Source organism: Euleptes europaea, chromosome 19 (assembly GCF_029931775.1).
Source record: "Euleptes europaea isolate rEulEur1 chromosome 19, rEulEur1.hap1, whole genome shotgun sequence".
Classification (NCBI taxonomy): domain Eukaryota; kingdom Metazoa; phylum Chordata; class Lepidosauria; order Squamata; family Sphaerodactylidae; genus Euleptes; species Euleptes europaea.
In genome coordinates this window covers 26,236,317-26,262,730 of record NC_079330.1, presented here as the reverse complement: position 1 = coordinate 26,262,730, position 26,414 = coordinate 26,236,317, and the positions used below count along the sequence as shown (strand labels likewise).

The window sequence follows — 26,414 nt, the reverse complement described above, 5'->3', positions numbered from 1 at the left end:
AGCTTTCCCCCTCCTGGCAACTGTAAGTGACCCCCCCCCCACAAGGGGCGGGGTGGGAAGCCAGTCTAACTGCAAAGCTCAGGTTCATTAAGACGTACCTGCCTCCCCTTACCGGAGGGAGGTGGTATTAAATGGCTCAGTGTTTTTTGGGGGAGGGCAGAATGCATTTTGGTGTCGTCATCCCCCCCCCTCTCCCCTCCCCACCCTGGTTCCCTGTTGAGCCCCTGCTCCGTGCAAAGGGCTGGCAGAGGGCTCAGGGCCCCAGTGCTCCGTCCCCCACTGTGGTCTGGCAAAGACCCTCCCCTGATGTGACGTTGCTCCCCCCCGTCCCTCCCCCCGGCTTCTGTGCATTAGCTCTTTGAGTGGCTGCAAGGGGGAAGGAGGCCTGGTCCATTAGCTTTGGCACCCCTCGGAGGCTGCACACGAGGGCTCCCCCATCCCGTGCACCGAGGCAGAGTTGCTATTGTTCGGTGAGCGAGAGGCGCAGGATCCGTTCAAAGTCCTCCTCCTCCTGGCGTGAGCGCCGTTCCACCTCTTCCTGCTCCTTGGCGGACAGCTCCATGGCCATGCGCAGCTGTTCGACGTAACTGGGGGGCACAGCTGGGCTGGGTCCTTTGCCCCTGGTGGGCACCGGCTGCTTGGGGGTGGCAGGCCTTAGGAGTGGCGTGTGCTGGGGCGTCCTGAGGAGACAGGTGGAGAGGTGGGAAATCTCCGGCGTTTGGTGGTATTTTCTTTTTGTTTGAACACATGGACACATGAAGCTGCCTTACACCGAATCAGACCCTTGGTCCATCAAAGTAAGTATTGCCTACTCAGACTGGCAGTGACTCTCCAGGGTCTCAGGCAGAGGTCTTAAACATCACTTACTTGCCGAGATCCTTTAACTGGAGATGCCGGGGATTGAACCTGGGACCTTCTGCATGCCAAGCGGAGGCTCTACCACTGAGCCACTCCATCACACCACCACTGATTTTAGGGGCCAAGAGCCAATGAAAATTGGTCACCAGACCAGCCTTTCCCACTGTGCCATTTGGTGCCAAGTCTACCCCAAAACTCAAGCAGCAGCCCTCTGTCAGCTGTGAAGGACACCCAAGTCGAATCTGAATCTGGCCCCATTCACAATCCCCATTTTGTCTGACCCTGCAGCACCGGTGGAGTGGCAATTTATGCGAGGATTGCAAACGATTTCCTCGGAGCCTGGCTCAACAAACGTGGCCTCCCTCCACCCCACCTCTTCCAGCTTCAGCCCACCCTGGACCCAGAGGGTGACGGGCAAAAGAGCCAAGAAGAAGAAGAGTTGGTTTTTATATGCCGACTTTCTCTATTCCTCAGAGGTCTCCCATCCAAATACTAGCCAGGGTCAGAGCTAAGATTCTGTGACTGGCCCAATGTCACCCAGCAAGCTTCCATGGCGTGAGTGGGGATTTGAACCTGGGTTTCCCAGTTCCTGGTCCCACACCTGAACCACTACACCATGCTGGCTCTCAAGGCAGCATTAAGATCTAGGATTAGAATCTCCTCTGCTGATACAATGCTTGGGTGGTGATCAGGCCCTGCTTTCCTTCGCAACGGACATCTCCATGGAGCCTTCAGCCTGCCAAAGAGCCTCCCCCCGCCCCGCAGAACGCAGAGCAGGAGCTGGACAGGGAACATGGGGTGCAATTTCACCTGCCTTGGACTCACCTGTCCGTTTTGCTCCCCTCTTGGGAGGCAGGGAGTGTGCCCGGTTTGCTGTTGGTCAACGCTTCCCAAATAGTAACCTGCGGCAAGACAGAAAGGCGAAAGGTAGAAGCAAGCGCGTTTACCCCCGAGCGACCGGTGCGGCAAGGCCTCGATCCCTGCGCCAGCAGCACACCCCATGCCAGCCCTCCCCTTGCCTACTGCCTCCGCCTCCTGTTGGCCGAAGGTCTGCGCTGCACAGCCTTCCATGGGTCGGCTCGCTGGCCCTTCTACCCCTGTGGCATCTCGATGCAGTGCCTGCCCCACGTCTTCCCCAGTGCAGCTACCCAAGATGCATTCTAACTAGAGATGGCAGGGATTTGAACCTGGGACCTCCTGGTGAAACCGCGGGCGCTCTGCCACCAAGCCGCAGAACCCTCTCTTGAGGTTCAGCCTCTGAACACACATGAACCAACAGAAACCAATACTGCTATCCAAATATGAATCTATTTTATATACATTCATTAATGGTTAACTCCATTACATATATAAGCTTTTATACAGATACTTTAACATAAATCCATAAGCTTTTTGACAAGGAAAAATTGTGAAACCTTGTCAAAAACCTTATGGATTTATGTTACACTATCTGTATAAAAGCTTATATATGTAATGGAGTTAACCATTAATGAATGTATATAAAATAGATTCATATTTGGATAGCAGTATTGGTTTCTGTTGGTTCATGTGTGTTCCATTGGTTTATGATCTATTGGTTTCTATTGGTTTATGTTCAGGTACCACTCCCCTCTTTATATATTGGTAGTCTGAACACACATGAAGCTGCCTTATTCTGAATCAGACCATCGGTTCCACCAAGGTCAATACTGTCTGCTCAGACTGGCAGCAGCTCTCCAGGGTCTCAGATGGTGGTCTTTCACGTCACCTTTTAACTGGAGATGACAGGAATTGAACCTGGGATCTGCTGCATGCCAAAAGCAGATGCTCTACCACTGAACCACAGCCCTTCCACTAAAATAGTGCTCCATACACGAACATGAAGCTGCCTTATTCTGAATCAGACCATCAGTCCATCAAGGTCAATATTGTCTGCTCAGACTGGCAGCGGCTCTCCAAGTCTTTCCCATCACCTACTGCCCGGTCCTTATTTATTTATTTATTTATTCATTCATTCATTCATCCATTCATTATTCACATGTATAGCCCACCCTCCCCCAGTCAGACTGGGCTCGGGGCGGGTTACAACTTTTAAAATCAACAAAGACCATAAAACATTAAAATCAATAATTAAAACACAACAAATTTAAACAATTTTAAACAAGATGGCATTAACAGTGGTAATTGTTGTGGATCAGACAGCAGAATCACCTCCACAGAAGAAGAAGAGCTGGTTTTTATATGCCGACTTTCTCTACCACTTAAGGGAGACTCAAACCGGCTTACAAACACCTTCCCTTCCCCTCCCCACAACAGACACCCTGTGAGGTAGGTGGAGCTGAGAGAGTGTGACTAGCCCAAGGTCACCCATTTGGCTTCATGCGGAGGAGTGGGGAAACCAACCTGGTTCACCAGATTAGCCTCCACCGCTCATGTGGAGGAGTGGGGAATCAAACCCGGTTCTCCAGATCTCAGTCCACAGCTCCAAACCACCGCTCTTAACCACTACACCACGCTGGCTCTCAGATGACAAGTGGAGGAGAAAGGGATGGGTAGGCCAGTACGATGGATAGCTTAGAATTGCTAGCAGCTGCCCTCGTAGACCTGGCGGAATAGCTCCGTTTTGCAGGCCCCGCGGAACTGATGTTACTAGGGAGACTATTCCGCCAGGTGGGGGCAGGACCGAAAAAGCCCGGGCCCCCATCGAGGACAGCCGTACATGATCACCTTTTAACTGGAGATGCCCGGGATTGGAGCTAGGACCTTCTGCCTGCAAAGTCACGGTCTGTCCCCATACATCCATGGCCCCTCCTCCTCAAGAGGAGGAAGGGAGGCCTGCCTTTGCCCACCTGATCGTATTCGCTCCCAGCCTCTAGCAGGCTCTGCTGGATGGCAAACTGAAGCAGGTCGTCCTCGTCCTCCCGCAGGGGCTCCGGGTGGCTCCCGACCACGCTGTAGCCTCGCGGGGCCTCAAACAAGGACGGGTCCATGTCGAAGCACCGGCAGGAGCCTGGGGAGGGGAGAACCACAGAACAAAACCTATGGTGAATACGATTAAGTATCAAAAACAACAGCACGTGTAGCTAAACAAGACATAATGAAAGAGAATATATATTTTTTTGACATAAATGCCTACCAAACGTATATTGCAAGTGCAACTTTCTCTACCACTTAAGGAAGAATCAAACCGGCTTGTGATCGCCTTCCCTTCCCCTCCACACAACAGACACCCTGTGAGGGAGGCGGGGCTGAGAGAGCTGTGACTAGTCCAAGGTCACCTGGCTGGCTTTGTGTGTAGGAGCGGAGAAACAAATCCAGTTCACCAGATTAGCCTCCGCTGCTCATGCGGAGGAGTGGGGGAATCAAACCCGGTTCTCCAGATCAGAGTCACCGCTCCAAACCACTGCTCTTAACCACTACACCACGCTGTATCAAAGTATTCAATCAAAGTCCAATATTGTTAGAGATGAGAACCATTCATGAACAGGAACTTTATACGCAGGAGACGGGATATCCAGATTGATATTCAGCCATTTCATCCAAGCAGATTTTCTCAGTCCTGTTGCCACTACTAGCACTCAATAAGCATAAACATGGTTCTGCATTGCATTGACTTCGGAAATTCAGGGGAGAACCACAATACGTGCTTTCTGAAGCAAGAGGAAGGGAGTTCTGGCCCTGGCCCCCAAAGCCAGAGGGTCTAACCCCTCCTTCCCAACAGAGGCTTCCTGTTTTGAGTACCATGACCTCCACTCCACACAGGGTCGACCGCTCTCTCTTGGCCCAACTCCCATAAATTTATCAGATTCTTCCTAATGCCGGGTCTTCCCAAGGGGGAAACGGTTGCATGTATCAATGAACTGCAGATCATATTTGCATTTAAAGCAGTCCATTGGCTAGAACAGGGGTTCTGTCAGCTGCCCTGAAAAACAATCAAAATAGAAATAGATATTTGATCCCCTTATTGCTAGTCTTTTTCTCTCCTCACCCTCCTCCTCCTCACACGGAACATACAACCCCCAAGAGACAGTGAGGGCCATTAGGTGTAGCAACTTCACGAAAGGGTAGGGTAATTAGATTCTATTGCACAATTCAACGGAGCCTCCACCAGAGCTGCAGTCTACCTCTGAATGCAAGGTTTTGGGGGCAGACAACTGGGGAAGGCATCCTCTTCACACCTAATCTGTGAGCTCACACAGGTGCTTTTCTGGCCACTGTTGGTATCTTTCCGCCCGCAATTTAAACCCATTATTGTGAGTCCTGTCCTCTGCTGGCAACAGGAACAGCTCCCCGTCCTCCTCTAAGTGACAGCCCTTCAAATACTTAAAGAGACCGATCGTGTCCCCCCTCAACCTCCTCTTCTCCAGACTAAACATTCCCAACTCCCTCAGCCTTTCCTCTTAGGGCTTGGGTCTCCAGGCCCCTGATCATCCTCGTCGCTCTCCTCTGCACCCGCTCGATCCTGTCCACATCCTTTTAAAGCAAATTTTAATCTGTTACTCCTAATTGCATCCTTCTGAACAGACTTCTGTATAATCTAATACTCCTTGCACACAAAAATACATTGTATATTATTCACTTCTTTTTAGCTTCCACATATGAAGAGCCCAAGAAGTCTCAGGTCTTTCCTTCCTCTGCAGATGCTCGATCCCTTACAGCGAATCCGTCCCCCAGATTTGCCCCCCGACTCTTCACCCCACTGCCCCCACCCTAGCTTCCCTACACACCGAGGGAGCTGGAACTGCTGATGCTGGACCGGTCACTGCCGGGGGAGGGCGCATCACTGCCAGGGCTGCCGGTGCCACGAATGGAGACCACGGGTTCATCACAGCCATTGAGGTTCCCAAAAGTGATGCGGGCGTTGAGGATGTGGAAGATGGGGATTTCTGGGGGCAGAAGGAAGAGAAAGAAAGAGAGAAAGGTGGAAGGGCAGAGCCTGTTCCTGAGATGAACACATGAAGCTGCCTTATACTGAATCAGACCTCTCCAGGGTCTCAGGCAGGGGTCTTTCACATCATCTACTTGCCTAATCCCTTAACTGGAGATGCTGGGGATTGAACCTGGGGCCTTCTGCATGTCAAGCAGATGCTCTACCGCTGAGCCACGGCCGATCCGCTCTCCTTCTGGGATTAGGGCTTGTGATCAAGTTGTCTATACTACAAACAAAATTCAATCTGGCAACTGTTTAACTCTCAGTGTTCCCAAATAAGGAATTGTCGACAAAGAGTGGGGAGCTATCCCCCTATTTGTTACCGACAGCCATTCCCTTCCTCCCCAAGAAGCCCCACAAACAGTAGCTTTGACAAGGTAGGTCTTGGGATCCTAATCGAAAAGTCTAGGCACTTTCACCAAATGGTAACGGCCAGAATTCTTTGGTAACAACACCCATGTACAAGTGTCGCACGGGTTTCCCAGGGTATCTTAAGAAAACGTTACAGCGGCCCTTTGTGGGAAACTACAATGCTGATAAACCTTTGAGGGGGAAGCTGGTTGAAGTTAAATGTTTTGCGGGAAAGGGCAGAGAAGCTCATGTGGGATGACACGGCTCTATGCCAAGCGGGTAGTCCATGCCAAGCTCCTCACCAATCTTGACGGGGAAGCCAGGGGGCAGCCGGAGAGTGATGAAGTCCCGCAGCTTGGCAAAGAGGGCGTTGCTGACGGCCATCAAGTCGATAATGGGGCCGACCTGCTCGGCCAACGACAGCGGGTGATCCTCGCACAACCACAGCTTGGCTTTGAACCTGTCCAAGGCCAAGGAGACGGTGAGATGGTGTTGCCGGGTCAGACCCAACCGTGACCCCTCCCTTCCCCACCCCTTCCCTTCTCCTCCCCTTCTCACTTCTGGGTCTTGGTGGTCAGTTCTATCGGCCTCCCCATGTCCCGGCTCCCCAGCTCAAAACTGGGGTTGAAGTATTCCTCCGGCGTGATAGCGGTGGGGTTGGCCTGGCTCAGGGTTTGCGTGATGAGGGCCTGGAAAAGGAAGAAGAGTTGGTTTTTATATGCCGACTTTCTCTACCAGTTAAGAGAGATTCAAACCGGTTTACAATCACCTTCCCTTCCCCTCTCCACAACAGAGACCCTGTGAGGTAGGTGGGGCTGAGACAGTGTGACTAGCCCAAGGTCACCCAGCTGGCTTCATGTGTAGGAGTGGGGAAACAAATCCAGTTCACCAGATTAGCCTCCGCCACTCACGTGGAGGAGTAGGGAATCAAACCCGGTTCTCCAGATCAGACTCCGCCGCTCCAAACCACTACTCCAAACCACTACACCATGCTGGCTCTCCTGGTCAGGTCTCCCCACTGTGGCCTTGGGCCGGGCAGAGCTGGGGGCGGGGGAGAGAAATGGAGGGTAGGGCTAAGAGTGACCCAAACAAGGGAGGGTTTCTTAAGGGGGGGGGTGGAGGTCAGTCGTTTATCGTGCTTGGAGTCAAAGTCCTGGGAGGGGGTGGGGCAGCCTCACTTACTTTGGGGAACAAAAAGATTATAGGGGAAGGGGTAGTGCTGGGCAGACCAAGTCCTGCCATGGGGCAAGCTGAAGAAGCAGATTTGGGAGGACAGCATTAAAGGGCAGGAGACAGAGAGAGCCGACCATGGGGCCCGATCGCCCCTATACCCTCCACTGAAGCAGTCCAGAACCTTTTAGTTCAATGGATTGGGTGTGGGAGCGTGCCGTCCAGTCACAGCTGACTTATGGCAACCCCGTAGGGTTTTTAAAGCAAGAGATGTTGGGAGGTGGTTTGCCATCGCCTGCCTTTGCCGAGAGAGTCCTGAGAGAACTGCGACCGGCCCACAGTCACCCAGCAGGCTTCATGTGGAGGAGCGGGAATTGAACCAGGTTCTCCAGATCGGAGTCCGCCGCTCTTAACCACTACACTATGCTGCCTCTAAAGTTGAAAACCATTGCTCTTTTTTTTTTGTCGTCAAGTCACAGCTGACTTATGGCGACGCTGTAGGGTTTTCAAGGCAAGAGAGGTTGGGAGGGGGTTTGCCATTGCCTGCCTCCGCATCACGCCCCTGGTATTCCTTGGAGGTCTCCCATCCAAATCCTAGCCAGGGTCGAGGCTGAGAGCGCGTGACTGGCCCAAGGTCGCCCAGCAAGCTTCCCTGGCGTGAGTGGGGATTCGAACCTGGGTTTCTCAGAACCTGGTCTGACACCTTAACCAATACACCACGCTGGCTCAATGGATTGGGTGCATATTAACAGGGAGGGAAGCCCGTTGAAGTCCCGTGGAATCTTCCCTGCACTCCCCTAACAAGCTCCCTTTCAGCTCCATCCCTTGCCAAGGGCATCTAGGGCACACTCCCCTTCCCTTCCCCCCAACGTATCACTCACCCCATTGTTGGGGCCCACGTGTTGTTCGGCGATGCCCAGGAATGACTGCAGGGGGGTTTTGCTGCCTGCAGGGCAGAGAAGAGCAAATGTGGGTATGATAGGAGGCAGCGCGTGTCAGAGGCAGAGGCTTCATGCTAACCCCAGCACTGAGCCAGGGCTCCCCCAGGGGGGTCAAGCATACCTGGGGAGGTGCAATTAAGATGCCAGGGAAGGGGCCACCCCCACCTAGCTGTCAGGGAAGGAAATGTGGGGCCAGCGGCAGAAGACACAGGACCAGGGGACTGTGATGGCTCGGCTGGGGAGGTTTCAAAGCTTGGGGGAGTGTACATTTATTGAAGTGCAGTTTACTGCTCATCAGTTCAAAGGGAAACAATAAACCTACTACACCAAGAGTGTCAAACGTAAGGCCCGAGGTCCGGATCTGGCCCCTTGACATCTCCTATTGGCCCGTGAGCCAGCAGAGGCAGCCACACACACACACACACACACCCTCAATCTGGAGTGGTGAGGCATGGCCCGGCCTGACCAAGTGACATTTATATCATATCCGGCCCTCGTAACAAGTGAGTTCAACACCCCTGGACTAGAAGTTCCTCCATTACCCGACGGCCTGCCTTTTAGCATTTGGCATGAATACATGAAGCTGCCTTACACTGAATCAGCCCCTTGGTCCATCAAACTCAGTATTGTCTACTCAGACCGGCAGCGGCTCTCCAGGGTCTCAGGCAGAGGTCTTTCACATCACCTGCTTGCCTAGTCCCTTTAACTGGAGTTGCCAGGGATTGAACCGGGGACCTTCTGCATGCCAATTACAGGCTCTAGCACTGAGCCAGGGCCCCTCCCCAGCAGGGCTGTGCGCATTGGCCACTTTGTGGCTGGTCTCGCCACAAGCTCTTCCATTCTTGCTGCTGGCCTCCCCAGACCGGTTTGTTTCTTTTATGCCATCTCAATGCATTTGAGGCAAAACTAGGTGCTGGTTTTGCCAGTGCTATTTCTATTGCGTTGCATTACAGTGGTTTGGGGGAGGAGAAAACTGCTGTTTCGTTCCAAGACGGGAGAAGCCATGCCAGACACCGCAAGACAAATTGAGCAGGTGAGTCATGGATTCTTATTACATCCTTTGCTTTTGGGGTATTTCCATCTGCTTCGGCTGGGGGCCGTGTGGGATTTGAGGGCAGGGGTTCTAGGAGGGTGCAGCCCGAAGGGTCAGTGGTTGGAGGAGGAGGGATTACCTCTGATTTTCCCTTTGTGTTGCTCTGAAAGATGTTCCGTTCGCGTCCGGGTGATGAGCTCTACGTTGGAAGCCCCATAAACCTATAGATGGATAGGAAACTCCACAGGTTGCTATTGTCGGCTCTGCCCCCCCCAGCTCCCACCCCCAACCACTCCCTGCTGTTAGAGCGCCCATTACACTTCACATCAACGTCAAGCTTCTAGTCCTCAGCTTTAAAGCTCTCCCCTTCTCAGCCCCTAACTCCCTCTACATCCCTTTTTTTACTTCCTCCATACGCTGCCTGGTCTCCCTCTGTTCCTTAGCAGGTGCCTCCCCCCCCCCCCCCGGGCCCCTCACCTTGGCCTCGTACCCATTCACCACCTCTGTCTTCTCGCTCCTCCAGCCCAGGATACCCGTCTTGTTCCTGGCAGGAAACAACAAGAGATAAACTTAGCATGGGGTGAATTATTGTGTGTGTGTAAAGAGCAGTCAAGTCGCAGCTGACTTATGGCGTCCCCTTTTTGGGGTTTTCATGGCAAGAGACTAACAGAGGTGGTTTGCCATTGCCTTCCTCTGCACAGCAACCCTGGTATTCCTTGGTGGTCTCCCATCCAACTACTAACCAGGGCCGACCCTGCTTAGCTTCTGAGATCTGACGAGATCAGGCTAGCCTAGGCCAACCAGGTCAGGGCGGTGAATTATTAGGCAACAATTATTGGAGCTGGTGGAAGAGGAAGAGGAAGAAGAAGAGTTGGTTTTTATATGACGACTTTCTTTGCCACTAAAGGAAGAATCAAACCAGCTTACAATCACCTTCCCTTCCCCTCCCCACAACAGACACCCTGTGAGGTAGGTGGGGCAAAGAGAGCTCTAAGAGAGCTGCAACTAGCCCAAGGTCACCCAGCTGGCTTCATGCGGAGAAGTGGGGAAACCAACACGGTTCACCAGAATAGCGTCCGCCGCTCATGTGGAGGAGTGGGGAATCAAACCCGGCTTTCCAGATTAGTGTCCACCGCTCCAAACCACTGCTCTTAACCACTACACCACGCTGGCTCTCAATGGTGAGAAAACCCCACCAAGGAAAAATGGAGGGGGATGCTGGCAAGGGCCCTCCTCCAAGGCAGAAGTTGTTCTGCTTTCAACGTGGAGCTCCCTTTTTATCTGATGAGATAACTTTTCCTTTGGCAGGCAATTCCTGTGCCAACTCAGCCCCACATATCCTAAAGAGGTTCAGCTAAACTGGGAAGGCAGGGCCTGTTTCTCAGTTCGCTCCTTCTGGGATTAACTCCCCCTTTCCTCTCCTTGCACCTGTCCAAACTCATTCAACATCTCTCATTGCTCCGGCAACACAATGCAACTCCCCACATCCCCCACTGGCCTTCCATCCCCTCCTGGATCTTGCCTAAATGCCTTCAATTTAAAGCTCCCAACAGCTCCGTACCCTGAACACACCAAGCTGCCTTATACTGAATCAGAGCACTGAGATCAGTATTGTCTACTCAGACTGCCAGCTGCTCCCCAGTGTCTCAGCTGGAGGTCTTTCACATCATATGCTACCTGATCCTTTTAAGTAAAGAGGGGCCGTGGCTCAGTGGTAGAGCATCTGCTTGGCATGCAGAAGGTCCGAGGTTTGATCCCCAGCATCTCCAGTTCAAGGGACTAGGCAAGTAAGTGATGTGAAAGACCTCTGCCTGAGACCCTGGAGAGCCCCTGCCAGTCTGAGTAAACAATACTGACTTTGATGGATCAAGGGTCTCTGATTCAGTATAAGGCAGCTTCATGTGTGTTCATGTGTGAAGACGCCGGGGATTGAACCTGGGACCTTCTGCATGCCAAGCAGATGCTCTACCACTGAGCCACAGCCCCTCCCCGCTTATGCTCACGGCCCTTATTGCCCCCCGCACCCCCAGCCTATGACCTCCGTGGAGTCCTGCTCCCTGAAAAGGCTTCACCCATCTTCCTTTGTGCCTGGCACTCCCTCCTAGAACACTGGCACGACGGTGCTGTATGTTTTCACCATCTGAGGATGCCACTGTCCAGGTCTCCCCCCTCCACCCCAGTCTGGGTGCAGGCAACAAGCTCTCTAAACAGGGACTGCCTTTCCATTGTGTTCATTACTAAAACAGCTTGGACCTTGACGGTTGGACAGAATGAATCGCAGGCACTGTTTTTCAAGCACTCTCTACACACTTCGCATTAAACGTTTAGGGGCCGAAGCGCCTGCTTCAGCTGTAGACAACCGAGACACTTCCCGGAGCAGAGATCTCCATGAGAATTGTAATGATGTACCGCAGGGGACAAGATCTTGGCCACACACCTTTCAAATGCAATGTTGCGCGTGTCCAGCTGCGTGGTGACCACGGGGGTCGTGAGCCGCCCCATCACCTGCTCTTCGGTTGGTTGGACTGCGGCCAGGAGCCCCTCCCGGTCATTGGCAGCGAGGGCAAGAGTCTCTGAGTACACCACTTGCCGGTCGTGGTCAATTTCCATCACTACGGCATTAGTGTCTGCCAGGAAAGACAGAGAGAGAGAAATTCAACATGGCCTCAGAATAGTTGGCCCCCTGATAATACCGCTGAGCCAAAGGCCCCCAAGCCAAGTCAGGAGTTGGATGGTTGCATTCTCCAAGTCTCTAAGCAAGATTTCTTGGGGCTTCCACATTTCCCAAGATCCTCGGGGAAAACAGTAGCTGTTAAATTAGATTCAAAGTTTGTCAGGTAGATGTAGCTGTCCAGAGAAGTCCTCTCTCTATACACACACACACACACGCTTAGAATCATAGAGTTGGAAGGGACCACCAGGGTCATCTAGTCCAACCCCTTCACAATGCAGGAAATTCACAACTACCTTCCCCCAACCCCACTCCATGCCCAAAAGATGGCCAAGATGCCCTCCCTCTCATGATCTGCCTAAGGGCATAGAATCAGAACTGCTGACAGATGGCCATCTAGCTTCTGCTTAGGGAAGGAGAGCTCACCACCTCCTGAGGAAGCCTGTTCCATTGAGGAAACGCTCTGTTCGAAAATTCTTCCTAATGTCTAGACAGAAACCCTTTTGATTTAATTTCAACCCGTTGTTTCTGGTCCGTCTTTCTGGGGCAGCAGAAAACAACTCGGCACCAGCCTCTATGTGACAGCCCTTCAAGTCCTTGAAGATTGTTGTCTTCTCCTCTTCAGGTTGTCTTCTCCTCTTCAGGCTAAACATAGCCAGGTCCTTCAACCTTTCCTCATAGGACTTGGGTCTCCAGAGGTCTTCCCGCGACCTCCACAACCTGACAACGTGGCCGCCCTGCCTCCCTCCAAGTTCCGCCGCCCAGCGAGACACCCCAGCTGTTCTTCCTCAGGCAAGGCCAGAGGGCTCCCCTCCTTGGCCCGCCCCACCAACCTTGTCCCCTGAAGATGAAGCTGCGGTTCCCGCGCTGCCACGTCATGTGGTCGAAGCCCAGCAGTGTCGTGTCCACTCTCAGGTTCTGGCCACACTTCCACACCTTGTATGTGTCACTGGGGCAGATTTTGGACACCAAGGGGACTACCGGAAGAGGAGCAATCAGACACACCGACACCAACAGAGGCAAACATAGCTCCCTGGTATATTCCCCGGAAGGCTCTTTGTTCAGCTAGTACCAACCTTTTGGTGGTCCCCAGCCTGAGGAGTGTCCAGCTGGCCTCAACCAGTGCCAGGATTTTTTCTACCCTGGCCCCTGCCTGGTGGAATAGCCCCTCTAGTGAGACCCCCCCCCGATTATGGTAATATTTTTTCCTATTCAATCTGGTATTTATTCCATCAGCTCGCCTAGTTGAAGCTTGTGTTTTGTATTTTACACTCTAGAAGCGCCTTAGGTAAACTAGGATAATGTTTCTATGATTTTATAGGGCTATTTTTAAAATGTTTTAATGCTTTTACTGATTTAATAGGACATCTATATTCTTGTAAGCTGCTCTGAGCCCAGTTTTGGCCAGGGAGAGCGGGGTAATAAGTAGAAATGATAGATAGATAGATAGATAGATAGATAGATAGATAGATAGATAGATAGATAGATAGACAGACAGACAGACAGACAGACAGACAGACAGACAGACAGACAGACAGACAGAATAAACATGCACAAGTAAAAAGAAGTGGACAGCCATCTCAGTTCCTCTCTACTAGAAATGATGGGTTTCCTCTTATTTTTAAATTTGCTCGTACTGACCTTTTCCTCTGTGCATAGGGTTGCCAGGTCACTCTTCGCCACCACTGGGATATTTTTTGGGGCGGAGCTTGAGGACGGCGGGGTTTGGGGAGAGGAGGGAGTCCAATTGCCAAAGTGGCCATTTTCTCTGGGGGAAGTGATTTCTAAAGGCTGGAGATCAGTTGTAATAGCAGGAGATCTCCAGCTAGTACCTGGAGGTTGGCAACCCTATCTGTGCACTGCAGTAAACAGCTTCACTGCAAATTCCATTGTTTGAGTTGGCATCCAGGGAAGAGCCAGGATAGTTGACCGGTAGGTGGTTTGGGGGTGGACGAGCAACCTGTCCATCAAGCAGAGGGGCCAAATAGGCGTCCTCCTCAAAACCAGGCTAGCCCTCCCTTCAAAGCTTTCTCAGCTGGGGGGGGGGCATCGAGAGAGTGACCGGATGGGGCTGGGCCCAGATCTGAGCAGTGTGGGGTGGGAGCTGTATGCCAAATAGCAACCCCTCCTCAGTGCCAGCTGCTAGGCTAGGGTTGCCAGCTCTGGGTTGGGAAATTCCTGGAGATTTTAGGGGTGAAGCCTGCAAAGAGTGGGGTTTCGGGAGTGAAGGGACTTCAGTCGGTTATAATGCCATACAGACCGACTTTCAAAGCAGCCATTTTCTCCAAGGGAACTGATCTCCGTCACCTGGAGACCAGTTGTAATTCCAGGAGATCTCCAGCTACCCCCTAGAACAGGGGTGGGGAACCTCAGGCCCGGGGGCTGTATGCGGCCCCCGAGGACATTTTTTGTGGCCCTCGGGAGCTCCAGGAACCCTGCCGCGGAGGCGGGGCGCAGGGTGGCCCTCCCCGAGGGTGTTCCTGGGGCCACGGCTTACAGCGCCCTTGTAGCGCCCTTTGGACCTCCTCTCACTGACTGTTGGTTGTTGGTCGGCGAGAGGGGAGGGGGAGGGACGCTTCCCCCAAGGCTGCCCCCTACAGCTGCGGCGTGCAGGAACGCTGCGGCACATTGTAAGCCCCTCTCGCTGCCTGTCGACTGTTGAGCAGCGGGGGGGCGGGAGAGGCTGGCGGCTCCCGGCGGCAGAGCATGCATACAGAACCAATTGGGCTTGGGGAGGGCTTTTATGGACTTTGGGGGGTGAGTGCACGAAGACTGGGGCCTGGTTGCTTGGTGCTCCGTGCGCCGCTGGGTGTGTGTGTGTGTGGGCGGGGGAGGTGGGGTGGCTGGGGCCCGGTCGCGCAGGCCGGCATGCGCAGGTGTGTGTGTGGGGGGGGGAGGCTTTTCTCTCTTCCTCTTTTTCTGTCACTCTTTCTCCTTTCTCTCCCTCTCTTCCTCCCTCTTTTTCTGTCTCTTTCTGTCTCCCTCCGTCCTTTTTTTTCTTTCCCTCCATCCTTTTCTTTCTTTCTCCCCCTCTCTCCATTTCTTTCTCCCTTTCTCTCTCTTTCTCCCTCCCTCCCTTTCCCTCTTTCTCTGTTTTCCTTCCTCCCTTGCCAATTGACTGTGGGCTGCGCCCCCCTGGCGCCTCGTTTTCTGGGGCCCACCGCTGGCTGCCCTCCCACCTGGGAGGGGGGAGGGGGAGCACCCTGCAGGCCTTCTCTGGGTGGCCTCCCCTGGGGTTGCCAATCTCCAGGTGGTGGCTGGAGACCTGGCAACCCTAGCCTCTCCCCCCCCACCGGGAGATCTACACCTGGTATGGCCCCCGAAAGATGTTATAAATGTGCGAATGGCCCTTGGCAGGAAAAAGGTTCCCCACCCCTGCCCTAGAATCATAGAGTTGGAAGGGACCACCAGGGTCATCTAGTTCAACCCCCTGCACAATACAGGAAATTCACAAATTTAAGCATTGCCTGCAACCTGGAGGTTAGCAATCTTATAGCTGACCCAGGGCTGTGATTACCTTCACAAAAGAAACACCTAAGAAAACAAGGGCTTTAAGAATTGCCTGCAAGCCATTCCTCACTGGGAAGAATGCACTCTGCACTTGCTCAGAGGCATCCTCCCATTATTCTAGGCCTGGAGCCTAAGCATGAGGTAGAGGGGTGGAATCCTGGCTTGTAGACAAGTCCTGAGACTAAGCATTAATACTAACTATTATTACTCAGGGGCATATTCAGGAAAGGGAAGGAGGAAAGAATCGACAAACTTGAGAAATGGGGGAACAAGTTATGGGCAGCTTTTTGGCATCCCTCCTATGATGGCTGGCCATGTCAAAAAAGAAATAACCCAGTTTTTCACAATAAGCAGCACCGGCGCAGAGTGATAAGCTGCAGTACTGCAGTCAAAAGCTCTGCTCACGACCTGAGTTCTATCCCGACGGAAGTTGGTTTCAGGTAGCCGACTCAAGGTTGACTCAGCCTGCCATCCTTCCGAGGTCGGTGAAATGAGTACCCAGCTTGCTGGGGGTAAGGGGAAGATGACTGGGGAAGGCACTGGCAAATCACCCCATAAACAAAGTCTGCCTAGGAAATGTAGGGATGTGACATCACCCCATGGGTCAGGAATGACCTGGGGCTTGCACAGGGGTACCTTTACCTAAACAATATTAAAGCTCACAGGGACTGCTGCGGGAGTGGGGATTTTGTGGGTTTATTCATGACCGTCTTAGGTCCCGTTTCATTAAAAATAGTGAAAGAATCCCAACTTGCTGAGGGCGGGGGGAGTCCTCTGGAGGTTGAGCCCACAACCCCGTTCCCAAACAAACATTGAATCCCAAATTGTGCTGTCTGCATGAAAACCTACCCCAGCTGGTGAATTCCCATTTCATCTCCACATAAAAATCTTGAGCCTGGAAGATAAGAACAGAGGCCAGAGGTCAACAGGGAATTGGGTTGGAAAGGCTGAATGCCCGGGTTCCATTTGGACTTGACTTGACTCAACAGGTGATGAGGACTTGACTCAACAGGTGATGAGGGCAAGGTTGCGGAAAGCCACTCCCAAATCTAGTTTGGTACAATCTTTTTGGAAAGATCCACGATCCAAGTCCAAGCACTTTGAGATGCCGCCGTGGAAGGGAAGGTGTGCTTTTTTTGAAGGCTCCACCAACATCACAATTTTCCTCACCTCAGTTTTTTTTTTTAGTTATAAAAAAGACTTTATTATTTTTACACCACACCTGTAAATTTAACATCTATACGTAGAATTTATATTTACATTTCTAATAATTCATTTCTATACTAGGTTTCATGACAGTGCTTCCACAATAACTCTTACAGCTCATTCCTGAGCCACTGCGGGAGGGGAGGGAACCCTTTTAAAAAATAAAAATGCCAAAATGGGGGAAATAGCCCCATTGAAAACAGCGAAGCTGTGCCAACAAAAAGCTGGCACGGCACCGCCGTTGCTTAAGGGGGTGTTCCAGGGCTGAAAGGGGTTAGGAGGCTGCCTACCGGTACCCCCACCCCAAAATATGCCCCTGGAATGCTGGCAGGACACTGGTGGGAGGCTGACCCAGTGTCCAAGGACAGCGCTGCTGCAGCAATCCTAGAGGGCCACCACAAGTGGCAGTACACCGGCGCCCGCACCAGTTTGCACAGTGCAAGTGGCACGGACGCCGGGTTAGGGGGCTGGTCACCACCTAAACCCATTCGGCCCTCTGGCTCAGGAACGGGCTGTGCGCCTTATTTTCATCTATATTTGCTTATCAGTAAGGCTTCTTTTAAAAGATTTCTTTCTTAACTCTTTGCTTTTTTACTTTAATTCTCATCTGAGTTTCCAGCCATATATGTATAAAAGATATTCAATTTTTCCTGAAATTCTGATTTTGGTCTGTTATGTATACAGGATGTTAGACTTGCCATTACACCATATTCTGGCAATTCGTTTTTCATTTCTTTTCGGAGTCTTCATGGATGCCACCCACCCGCCTCCTCCCCAAATAAGAAGTGGTAATCGACTGGTCACTATAGCACAATAATGTTCTAACGATTTATAGCAACAGCGCCACTAATCCCCAGCTTTCATGTCAAAAAGAGTCAGTTTCTGGCCATTTCCTTTGCAGAGTTGTAAGGCAAAATTCGCAGGCTGCACATTTCCCTTTACGGCTTCTCAATGAAAAGGGCTTAGAGGCTTACTTTTAAAAGGAATTAATGTTTTGTATGATTGATTGGGGTGGCCTTTGGCCACAAACAATAAACTATGTCATGTCATTTAAAAGGAATTCCGGGAATGAGTACACCGTTGCAATAGATCATTATAAAGTTATAGTGATCTGTCAAGTAACGATTTTTAAAAGCCAGAAAATTGCCTTCCAATGGCAGGGGGGCAAAAGGACAGCCACAGGAAGCCAAGGCAAGGAAAGTACTGGGGAAACCGCCGCGTGGATGTCCCATTGCCACTGCGAATGTCTCTGTGTTCGCAGCAGCGAGAATCGTCCCTGCGCATGAATGGGTGTGTTTTCAGGGATCGCGATGGAATTTCACAACATAATCGTCGCTCAGTCAAGAGGCTTCCGATGCCTGACTGTACCTTGTGCAGCTTCTCCAAAAGGATGGGGATGCCAGCTAAGCGCTTCATGGCCCTCTGGTAGTCCCGGTAACGCAGCACCAATTGGACAAGCTCCAGGTCGCGGGTGCTCACGGCCTCCTGCAGCACTGTGGGACGGAAAGCAAAATGGCAGGAGGAGGCCGACCCCCGAGGCTTGGAGGTATAAAGGGGATGTCCACTCAAGACACGCAGCCCCTGACAAAATGCCTTCTTCTATGCAGACGTGGCTGTTCACCACTTCCTCTGCATTTAGAGTGACACGCAACTTCCTCCCAGAATTACCTTGCAGCTGCAATTTTTAAAAGGGGCCGGGTTCAGGACCCTGACGGGCCGGATCCGGCCCGCGGGCCGTAGTTTGAGGACCCCTGATTTAGAGCGTGTCATGCCTTACGCAGTTTCCAGTTTTGTTTTCTAAATCTCTAATCCCAGCCCTTCTGCATAGTTTATTTGGATCTCTTATGCTGTCTGGCTGAATTGTTTCCTATGTTTTGTAATCTATCGGCCCAGAGCCTCCGTGAGAAAGGCATTCTATCGAGGAAGGAAATAAAACAGATGTTTTGTTTCGTAGGTTATGGTGCGGTAACAATAAAAATATACGAAGTCGAACCGAAGCAAGCAAAGTAAACAAGGAGCATTTGATCTCGGCGGGTTCCTGCTCTCAGCCCCATCGGGACTGGGGGATAGGGTTGGTATCCCTGGGTTAGGAAACTTCTGGAGATCACGGCGAGGGTATAATGGTATAATATATGGTATAATATATGGACTGCCAAAAAAAAAAATCAGTGGGTTATAGATCAAATCAAGCCTGAACTGACCCTAGAAGCTAAAATGACTAAACTGAGGCTGTCGTATTTTGGTCACATTATGAGAAGGCAAGAGTCACTAGAAAAGACAATCATGCTAGGAAAAGTTGACGGCAGCAGGAAAAGAGGAAGACCCAACAAGAGATGGATTGACTCAATAAAGAGATGGATTGACTCAATTTGCAAGACCTGAGCAAGGCTGTCAAAGATAGGACATTTTGATTCATAGGGTTGCCATGAGTCGGAAGCGACTTGACGGCACTTAACACACACACACATGGTATAATATATAGTATATACGAACAACAATTTACTGGTGGTCCCCAGCCCCGGCCTGGTGGAGCAGTCTACCAAATAACATCAGAGCCCTGCGGGACTTAAAGGAGTCCCGCAGGGCCTGCAAAACAAAACGGTTCCGCCAGGCCTACAACTGAGGGCAGCCACAATGTTTTTCTTCCATCGCCATCATTTGGCTGGCCTCCCCATCCTCCCCTCGACGTGATTTGGAGCCCACTGCCGACGAGGTCTGTCCAGCGGCTGCAACTGAGAATTATATGCCATCTTGTTTTGTTATAGGATGAAGTACAGAATTTTTAAGTCTGTTTTAATGTATGGTTTAATAGGTGTTTTATGATGTTTTATAATTATGTTGTGACCCGCTCTGAGCCTGGCTTGCCAAGAATGAGGGCGGGATATAAATCCAACGAACAAACAAATAATGCCACTAGCACAACCTCCAAAACAGTCGTTTTCTCCAGGGGACGTGATCTTTATAGTCTGGAGATCAACGGTAATTCCGGGAGATCCCCAGGCTCCACCTGTAGGTTGGAAACCCTACTGAGGAAGCCAGAAGGCACAGCACCGAAGTTTCCCAGATCCTAGTCCAACAATTTAACCACGGCACCACACTGGCTCTCAGTAAATTTATTAAGGAACCAAAAAGCTCTAACTGGAACATTCAGCCATAGCTGACTGGCATACACACCTGTCCAGCCACTCTGGTTTTCTTTGGCCACGTCGGCGCCATGCCTCAGCAGAACCCGGGCACACTCCAGGTGGCCCAGCGTGGCGGCCAGGTGCAGAGGGGTCCGGCCACGGGGGTCTAGCTGTTCAACGTCCATCTGCAAAGAAGAGACATATTCATGCAATGCTGAGTTCATGGGCGGACAGTACCAGGGAACCACATGCCCATTAGCCTTCGCATCCCTGCTTTCTCCCTGCTTGGACTCTGATCTGGAGAACCAGGCTTGATTCCCCACTCCTCCACATGAGCGGCGGAGGCTAACCTGGTGAACTGGATTTGTTTCCCCACTCCTGCACACGAAGCCAGCTGGGTGACCCTGGGCTAGTCACAGCTCTCTCAGCCCCACCTACCTCACAGGGTGTCTGTTGTGGGGAGGGGAAGGAGATTGTAAGCCAGTTTGATTCACCCTTAAGTGGTAGAGAAAGTCGGCATATAAAAACCACTACTACTACTACTACATAGAATCAAAACCTTGTTGCCAATAGAGCACCCCCTCTGGCAGGTTCAATGTGCACAACCAACGTGCACAACCCAGACGTGAGTGTGCCACAAGCAGAGAGCAGAAGTGCTGGGAGAAATGGCTTTCTGAGCAAACAGTTCCAAACAGCTCAAGAAAGCAAGCCAGGCTAGAAAGAAGGAACCTCATCCCATGACAGATTCATCAGTTCTTTTTTGGGATTACTTTACTATTAATAATTTCCTCTCCTTCCCGCTTCAATTTAGAGTGCATAATATCTCTTTCAAATATCAATAACACATTCATGCACGGGCTACTGAACCACGGGCATTTACCACCTTCTGATGATATTTTTCAAAATACAGTCAAATATAAAATACACACATATATATAATCTCTCTCTCTCTCTCTCTCTCTCTCTCTCTCTCTCTCTCTCTCTCTCTCTCTCTCTCTCTGAAAATAAAACATAGAAACGAGAATAGAAAGAAGTCTTGCAAAGAACATAGCATTGTGGAACAGTAGAGCTGGCCCAGGCTAGCCTGATCTCGTCAGATCTCAGAAGCTAAGCAGGGTCAGCCCTGGTTAGTATGTGGATGGGAGACCATCAAGGAATACCAGGGTTGCTGTGCAGAGGAAGGCACTGGCAAACCACCTCTGTTAGTCTGTTGCCATGAAAACCCCAAAAAGGGGTCACCATAGGTCGGCTGCGACTTGAAGGCACTTTACACACACACACACAGAGCTGTTATATTTGCAGATTTCTGGTTACTTCGGGTTTTCCAAAATATAATAACGGTTTGTTCAAATATTTGCATGACCTTCCTTCCCTTAACATGATAAATTCAGTAAATAAATTTGCCATTTCAGGGATTTTTTTATGTTTAAAGGTATGGGCTCTTTGGGTATGGCAATCTCGCGCTGGAATTTCTCTTCAAAATTTCTGTTTGAGGACTGCCACTCATAGGTCAGTAATGGAATGACTATGTAAGCCATCAAATGAAACCATGCCCTTCCACTCTCTACATCAGACAAACAGGTCAGTCCCTACACAAAACAATAAAATGGACATACATTCAACATTAAAACCTGCAATGCTAAAAAACCAGTGGGAGAACACTTTGATCTTCCAGGACATTCTATTGCTGACCTAAGAGTAAAGGTAAAACTCCCCTGTGCAAGCACAGGGTCATTCCTGACCCATGGGGTGACGTCACATCCCGACGTTTTCTAGGCAGTCTTTGTTTTACGGGGTGGTTTGCCAGTGCCTTCCCCAGTCGTCTCTCCTTTACCCCCAGCAAGCTGGGTCCTCATTTCATCGACCTTGGAAGGATGGAAGGCTGAGTCAACCTTGAGCCGGCTACCTGAAACCGACTTCCGTCGGGATCGAACTCAGGTCGTGAGCAGAGCTTTTGACTGCAGCCACTCTGCGCCACGGGGCTCCTTGACCGAAGAGTAGCAGTCCTCAAACAAAGAAATTTTAAAGAGAAATTACAACACAAGATGGCCAAACCTGAGTAAATTCACAAGTTCAGAACAATGGACACCCCCCCCCAGCCCTGCTGAATAGGGACATGGGATTCTTATCTTACTACAGATGCTAATTTTCTGCCCCCAAGCATTTCCCCTCTGCTCTAATCCAAGCTGATAACAATATGCATTGTACCTCTGCATCCTTTACAAGCATTCTTGACACAACCCCTCCCACCTTTGGACTAGGATAAAAGAACTCAAACCTGCATTTCCACTCTACTGTGTCTGATGAAGGGATCTTTGGCTCTTAAAAGCTTATACTCTGCAACTCTTGTTGGGCTCTAAGGTGCTGCTGGACTCAAATCTACTTGGAGAAAATGGCAACTTTCCAGGGTAGAAGAGCTGGTTTTTATATGCCAACTTTCTCTACCACTTAAGGAAGACTCAAACCGGCTTACAATCACCTTCCCTTCCCCTCCCCACAACAGACACCCTGTGAGGTGGGGCTGAGAGAGCTCTAAGAGTGATCTGGTGAACTGAATTCGTTTCCCCACTCCTACATATGAAGCCAGCTGGGTGACCTTGGGCCAGTCTCAGTTCTCTTAGAGCTCTCTCTGCCCCACCTGCCTCACAAGGTTGTCTGTTGTGGGGAGGGGAAGGGGAGGTGGTCATAAGCTGGTTTGATTCTTCCTTAAGCGGTAGAGAAAGTTGGCATAGAAAAACCAACTCTTCTTCTCCTTCCCCACTGGGGCTCTACCAAGAGTTCACATCTACGGCTGCCAGCATTTGGAACCCAAAGTTCCGGCGCCTGGTTCCTGGCAAGCTTGGGAAGGGGGAAACCCGGCAGCTCTGCCAGGGCCTGAAGAGGGAAGGGGGCGCAGAGCCCAGCACATCACCAAGAACGCCGCTAAAATAAATGGCTGGGGAAGCTCTGCCCCTTGCTCACTTGGCAATTAGCCACAAAGCAAAGAAACCAAGTCAAGCCTGTTTGTTTTCTTCCCAGCTGGCTGGCGACTCCAGCTTCAGCGGGTTACGTGCAAACTGGGACACCAGGAACAGGCAGGGAGCCCATGTTAAGCCGAAAGGAGGTGCTCAGCCAAGGCCTCCGCTTCTGCTCACCCTGGGAGGGAAAAGGTAGAGCTCCCCTGTGCAAGCACCGGGTCATTCCTGACCCATGGGGTGACGTCACATCCCAACGTTTACTAGGCAGACTTTGTTTACGGGGTGGTTTGCCAGTGCCTTCCCCAGTCATCTTTCCCTTACCCCCAGCAAGCTGGGTACTCATTTTACCGACATCGGAAGGATGGAAGGCTGAGTCAACCTTGAGCCGACTACCTGAAACCGACTTCTGTCGGGATCGAACTCAGGTCGTGAGCAGAGATTTTGACTGCAATACTGCAGCATTACCATCCTGCACCACATGGCTCGATGGGAGAGCACCTGCTTTCCATGCAGAGGGTCCAGGCTTCAAGGCCTCTTCCTTGGCATCTCGTCTTTCCTTCCACTGAAGACCCTTCTCTCCCTGAGACCCTGGAGAGCTGCCGCCGGCCGGTCAGAAGAGACAGCCCTGGGCAAGGTGGACGGAGGGCTGCACTTTGAGCACAAGGCAGCATCCTCCGAGTGCATGGGCAGAGCCAAATATGGCTGAGTGGTGTAGTGGTTAAGAGCGGTGGTTTGGAGTGGAGATCTGGAGATCTGAGTTTGATTCCCCACTCCGCCACATGAGCGGCAGAGGCTAATCTGGCGAACCGGGTTAGTTTCCCCACTCTTCCACATGAAGCCTGCTGGGTGACTAGTCACAGTTCCCTCAGCCCCACCTACCTCACAGGGTGTCTGTTGTGGGGAGGGGAAGGTGATTGTAAACCGGTTTGAGTCTCCCTTAAGTGGTAGAGAAAGTCGGCATATAAAAACCAAGTCTTCTTCTTCTGAGTTCGAAATGTGCCCCTCTGAGACAGGGGCTTGACCTACAGGGAACTGGGGCTCCCTGGCTTTTTAGAAAGAATCGAGTGTGATGCTGCTCCAGGAAGCTGGGGGAGGGCAGGTCTCAGTTATCCCTTGAGGGCTAACGGCAGAGAGCCCCAGAGGCTCCCTGTTCCACAACCTTTCCCTGCCTTCCACCCCCCAGCCCCCCAGGACTTCTGTGTTAATTGCAAATTATGGGCCTTGGTATTCTCGCTTGTTGCAAGAAGCAAGCTGGCTCGCACAGTGTGGGGTGGGCCTCCTTCAGGGACGGTTGCCAAGGGAGAGATTCCAGGGCTCCCCTCCCAAGACTCCTCTTGACCAGGCGAGCAATCAAAAGGCCAAAGAGGTGTTGACTGGCGAACATCAGGGATGCTAGGGATGCCGGGGAGAAAGATCTCTTTCTCTCCCACCCCACCCCTAGCCTGCTACTTAAAAAAAAAAAATGCTTCTTGGGAGCCAGCATGGTGTAATGGTTAAGAGCGGGGGTTTGGAGCGGTGGACTCTGATCTGGAGAACCGGGTTCGATTCCCCACTCCTCCACATGAGCGACGGACGCTAATCTGGGGAACTGGATTTGTTTCCCCACTCCTGCACATGAAGCCAGCTGGGTGACCTTGGGCTAGCCACAGCTCTCTCAGCCCCACCTACCTCACAGGGTGTCTGCTGTAGGGAGGGGAAGGGAAGGTGATTGTAAGCCGGTTTGATTCTTCCTTAAATGGTAGAGAAAGTCGGCATATAATAACCAACTCTTCTTCTTCTTCTCTCTCATGTCAGGATGCACAGTGAAGAAGCGTCACCTGAGTGGAACCTCCACGATTAGAGGTTCCTTTCCTTGCTTGGTGATTTTTGGACTTCACATATATATGATTACGTAGGGAAGAAATTAGTTCCCTTGCCTGAGCGGAGTCATAACTGTTCTGAGTTGTGCTAGGTTGGGTGAGACTGATACTGGGAGGGGCCGTGGCTCAGAGGTAGAGCATCTGCTTGGCATGCAGAAGATCCCAGGTTCAATCCCTGGCATCTCCAGTTAAAGGGACTAGGCAAGTAGGTGATGGGAAAGACCTTTCTCTGCCTGAGACCCTGGAGAGCCGCTGCCAGTCTGAGTAGACAATATTGACTTGGATGGACCAAGGGTTTGATTCCCTATAAGGCAGCTTCATGTGTTCAGCCCACCTGCTGAGCTCTCAAGCAAATTTTTTGGCCTGCCCTGGGACAGCAGAAAATAGGAATCACACAGTTCTGAGTGTGTGTGTAAAGTGTTGTCAAGTCGCAGCCAACTTACGGCAACCCCTTCTGGGGTTCTCAAGGCAACAGACTAACAGAGGTGGTTTGCGGGTGCTTTCCTCTCCATAGCAACGCTGCTATTCCTTGGTGGTCTCCCATCCAAATGCTAACCAGGGCTGACCATGCATACCTTCCGAGATCTGACAAGATCGACCCATACCATGCTGCCTTTTCTCCCTACAGGGTTCTAGGTTGGTTATATTGCCTATCTAACTGGTCCAGAGCAGCAGCCCCCTCCAACTCAATGGCCCAGTAAATGAAGCACAGGATAAGCCTTCCTAGTCTTGGGGTTGAACACACAAACACATGAAGCGGCCTTCTACTGAATCAGACCCTTGGTCCATCCAAGTCAGTATTGTCTACTCAGACCGGCAGCGGCTCTCCAGGGTCTCAGGCAGAGGTCTTTCACATCACCTACCTGCCTAGTCCCTTTAACTGGAGATGCCGGGGATTGAACCTGGGACCTTCTGCATGCCAAGCAGATGCTCTACCGCCGAGCTACGGCCCTTCACTAAGCCTGCAAAGCAAAATGATCCAGTTGTGGTACTGTTTGCCAGTACTGCTGAGGCCCCTCCCTGCCTAGAGCAAATGCCCCCCATTGCCCCCTCTGCCTGCAGGAATCCCGCTTTTAACATCCAAGCGGCTAGCCCGCTCAGCGACGGAGCCACCAACCAAACTAGTTGCATCAAGGAGGAGCAGTCGAGTTTCTCTCCTCTCCCTCTGCCTTGTTGACATATAGAACAGGAGATCTAATTTTAACTTTGAAGAAGACACGTCGTGGAGAGATGCTGAGCGATTCCCCCACCTCCTCACCCCACAATGCACTGCTGCAGATATTTTCCTTCCAGCCTGAATCAGGTAGAAGCCACACACGTTCGGCTCCACTCACCCACCACAGGACCCCAAAGATTATTTCTGTCCCCCACCACCGCAGAGGGCCAATTGGAGCTATTGGGCTGCCCCGGGCAAAGTGCCCCCATCACCTTCTGGGAAGCAGGGATGCAGCTTGGACCCAGCTGAGACCCACATGGGCCAAGGAGGTGTCCTTTTGTTGTTGGCGCCTGCACTGGGGGAGCTGCTCTGATGTCAAAGCAGGGCTGGGAGTGAGCCGAGCCCCCGCAATCAATCACCCCCTCCTCACTATGCTGCTCCAAGCAGTTAGCATCATAGAGTTGGAAGGAGCCATACAGGCCATCTAGTCCACTGGTTCCCAACCAGGGGTCCGTGGACCCCAGGGGTCCGTGAGAACTAAATTAAGGTCCGCGAAACAAAGTTATAAACCCATAATAAATTAATATTTTCAATTAAAAGTTCTCTATTATAAAAATATATATTCAAATATTATTCTAAGCTTAAAGTTTAACTAACAGTTATGATTA

General features: G+C 51.4%; 1 protein-coding gene across 1 annotated transcript; it reads right to left on the bottom strand.

Moving 5' to 3' along the window:
- Positions 1-460: 460 nt before the first annotated feature.
- Positions 461-19,959, bottom strand: ANKRD13B (ankyrin repeat domain 13B). Its single transcript, XM_056865132.1, has 14 exons — positions 19,824-19,959; positions 18,018-18,142; positions 16,293-16,338; positions 12,767-12,910; positions 11,700-11,889; positions 9,740-9,806; positions 9,402-9,483; positions 8,170-8,234; positions 6,677-6,807; positions 6,421-6,578; positions 5,565-5,723; positions 3,687-3,847; positions 1,684-1,760; positions 461-680 (listed from the first exon to the last, which is right to left on the bottom strand). The coding sequence occupies exons 1-14, from the start codon at positions 19,957-19,959 to the stop codon at positions 461-463; spliced, it is 1,761 nt and encodes a 586-aa protein (XP_056721110.1).
- Between the last annotated feature and the right edge of the window lie 6,455 nt (positions 19,960-26,414).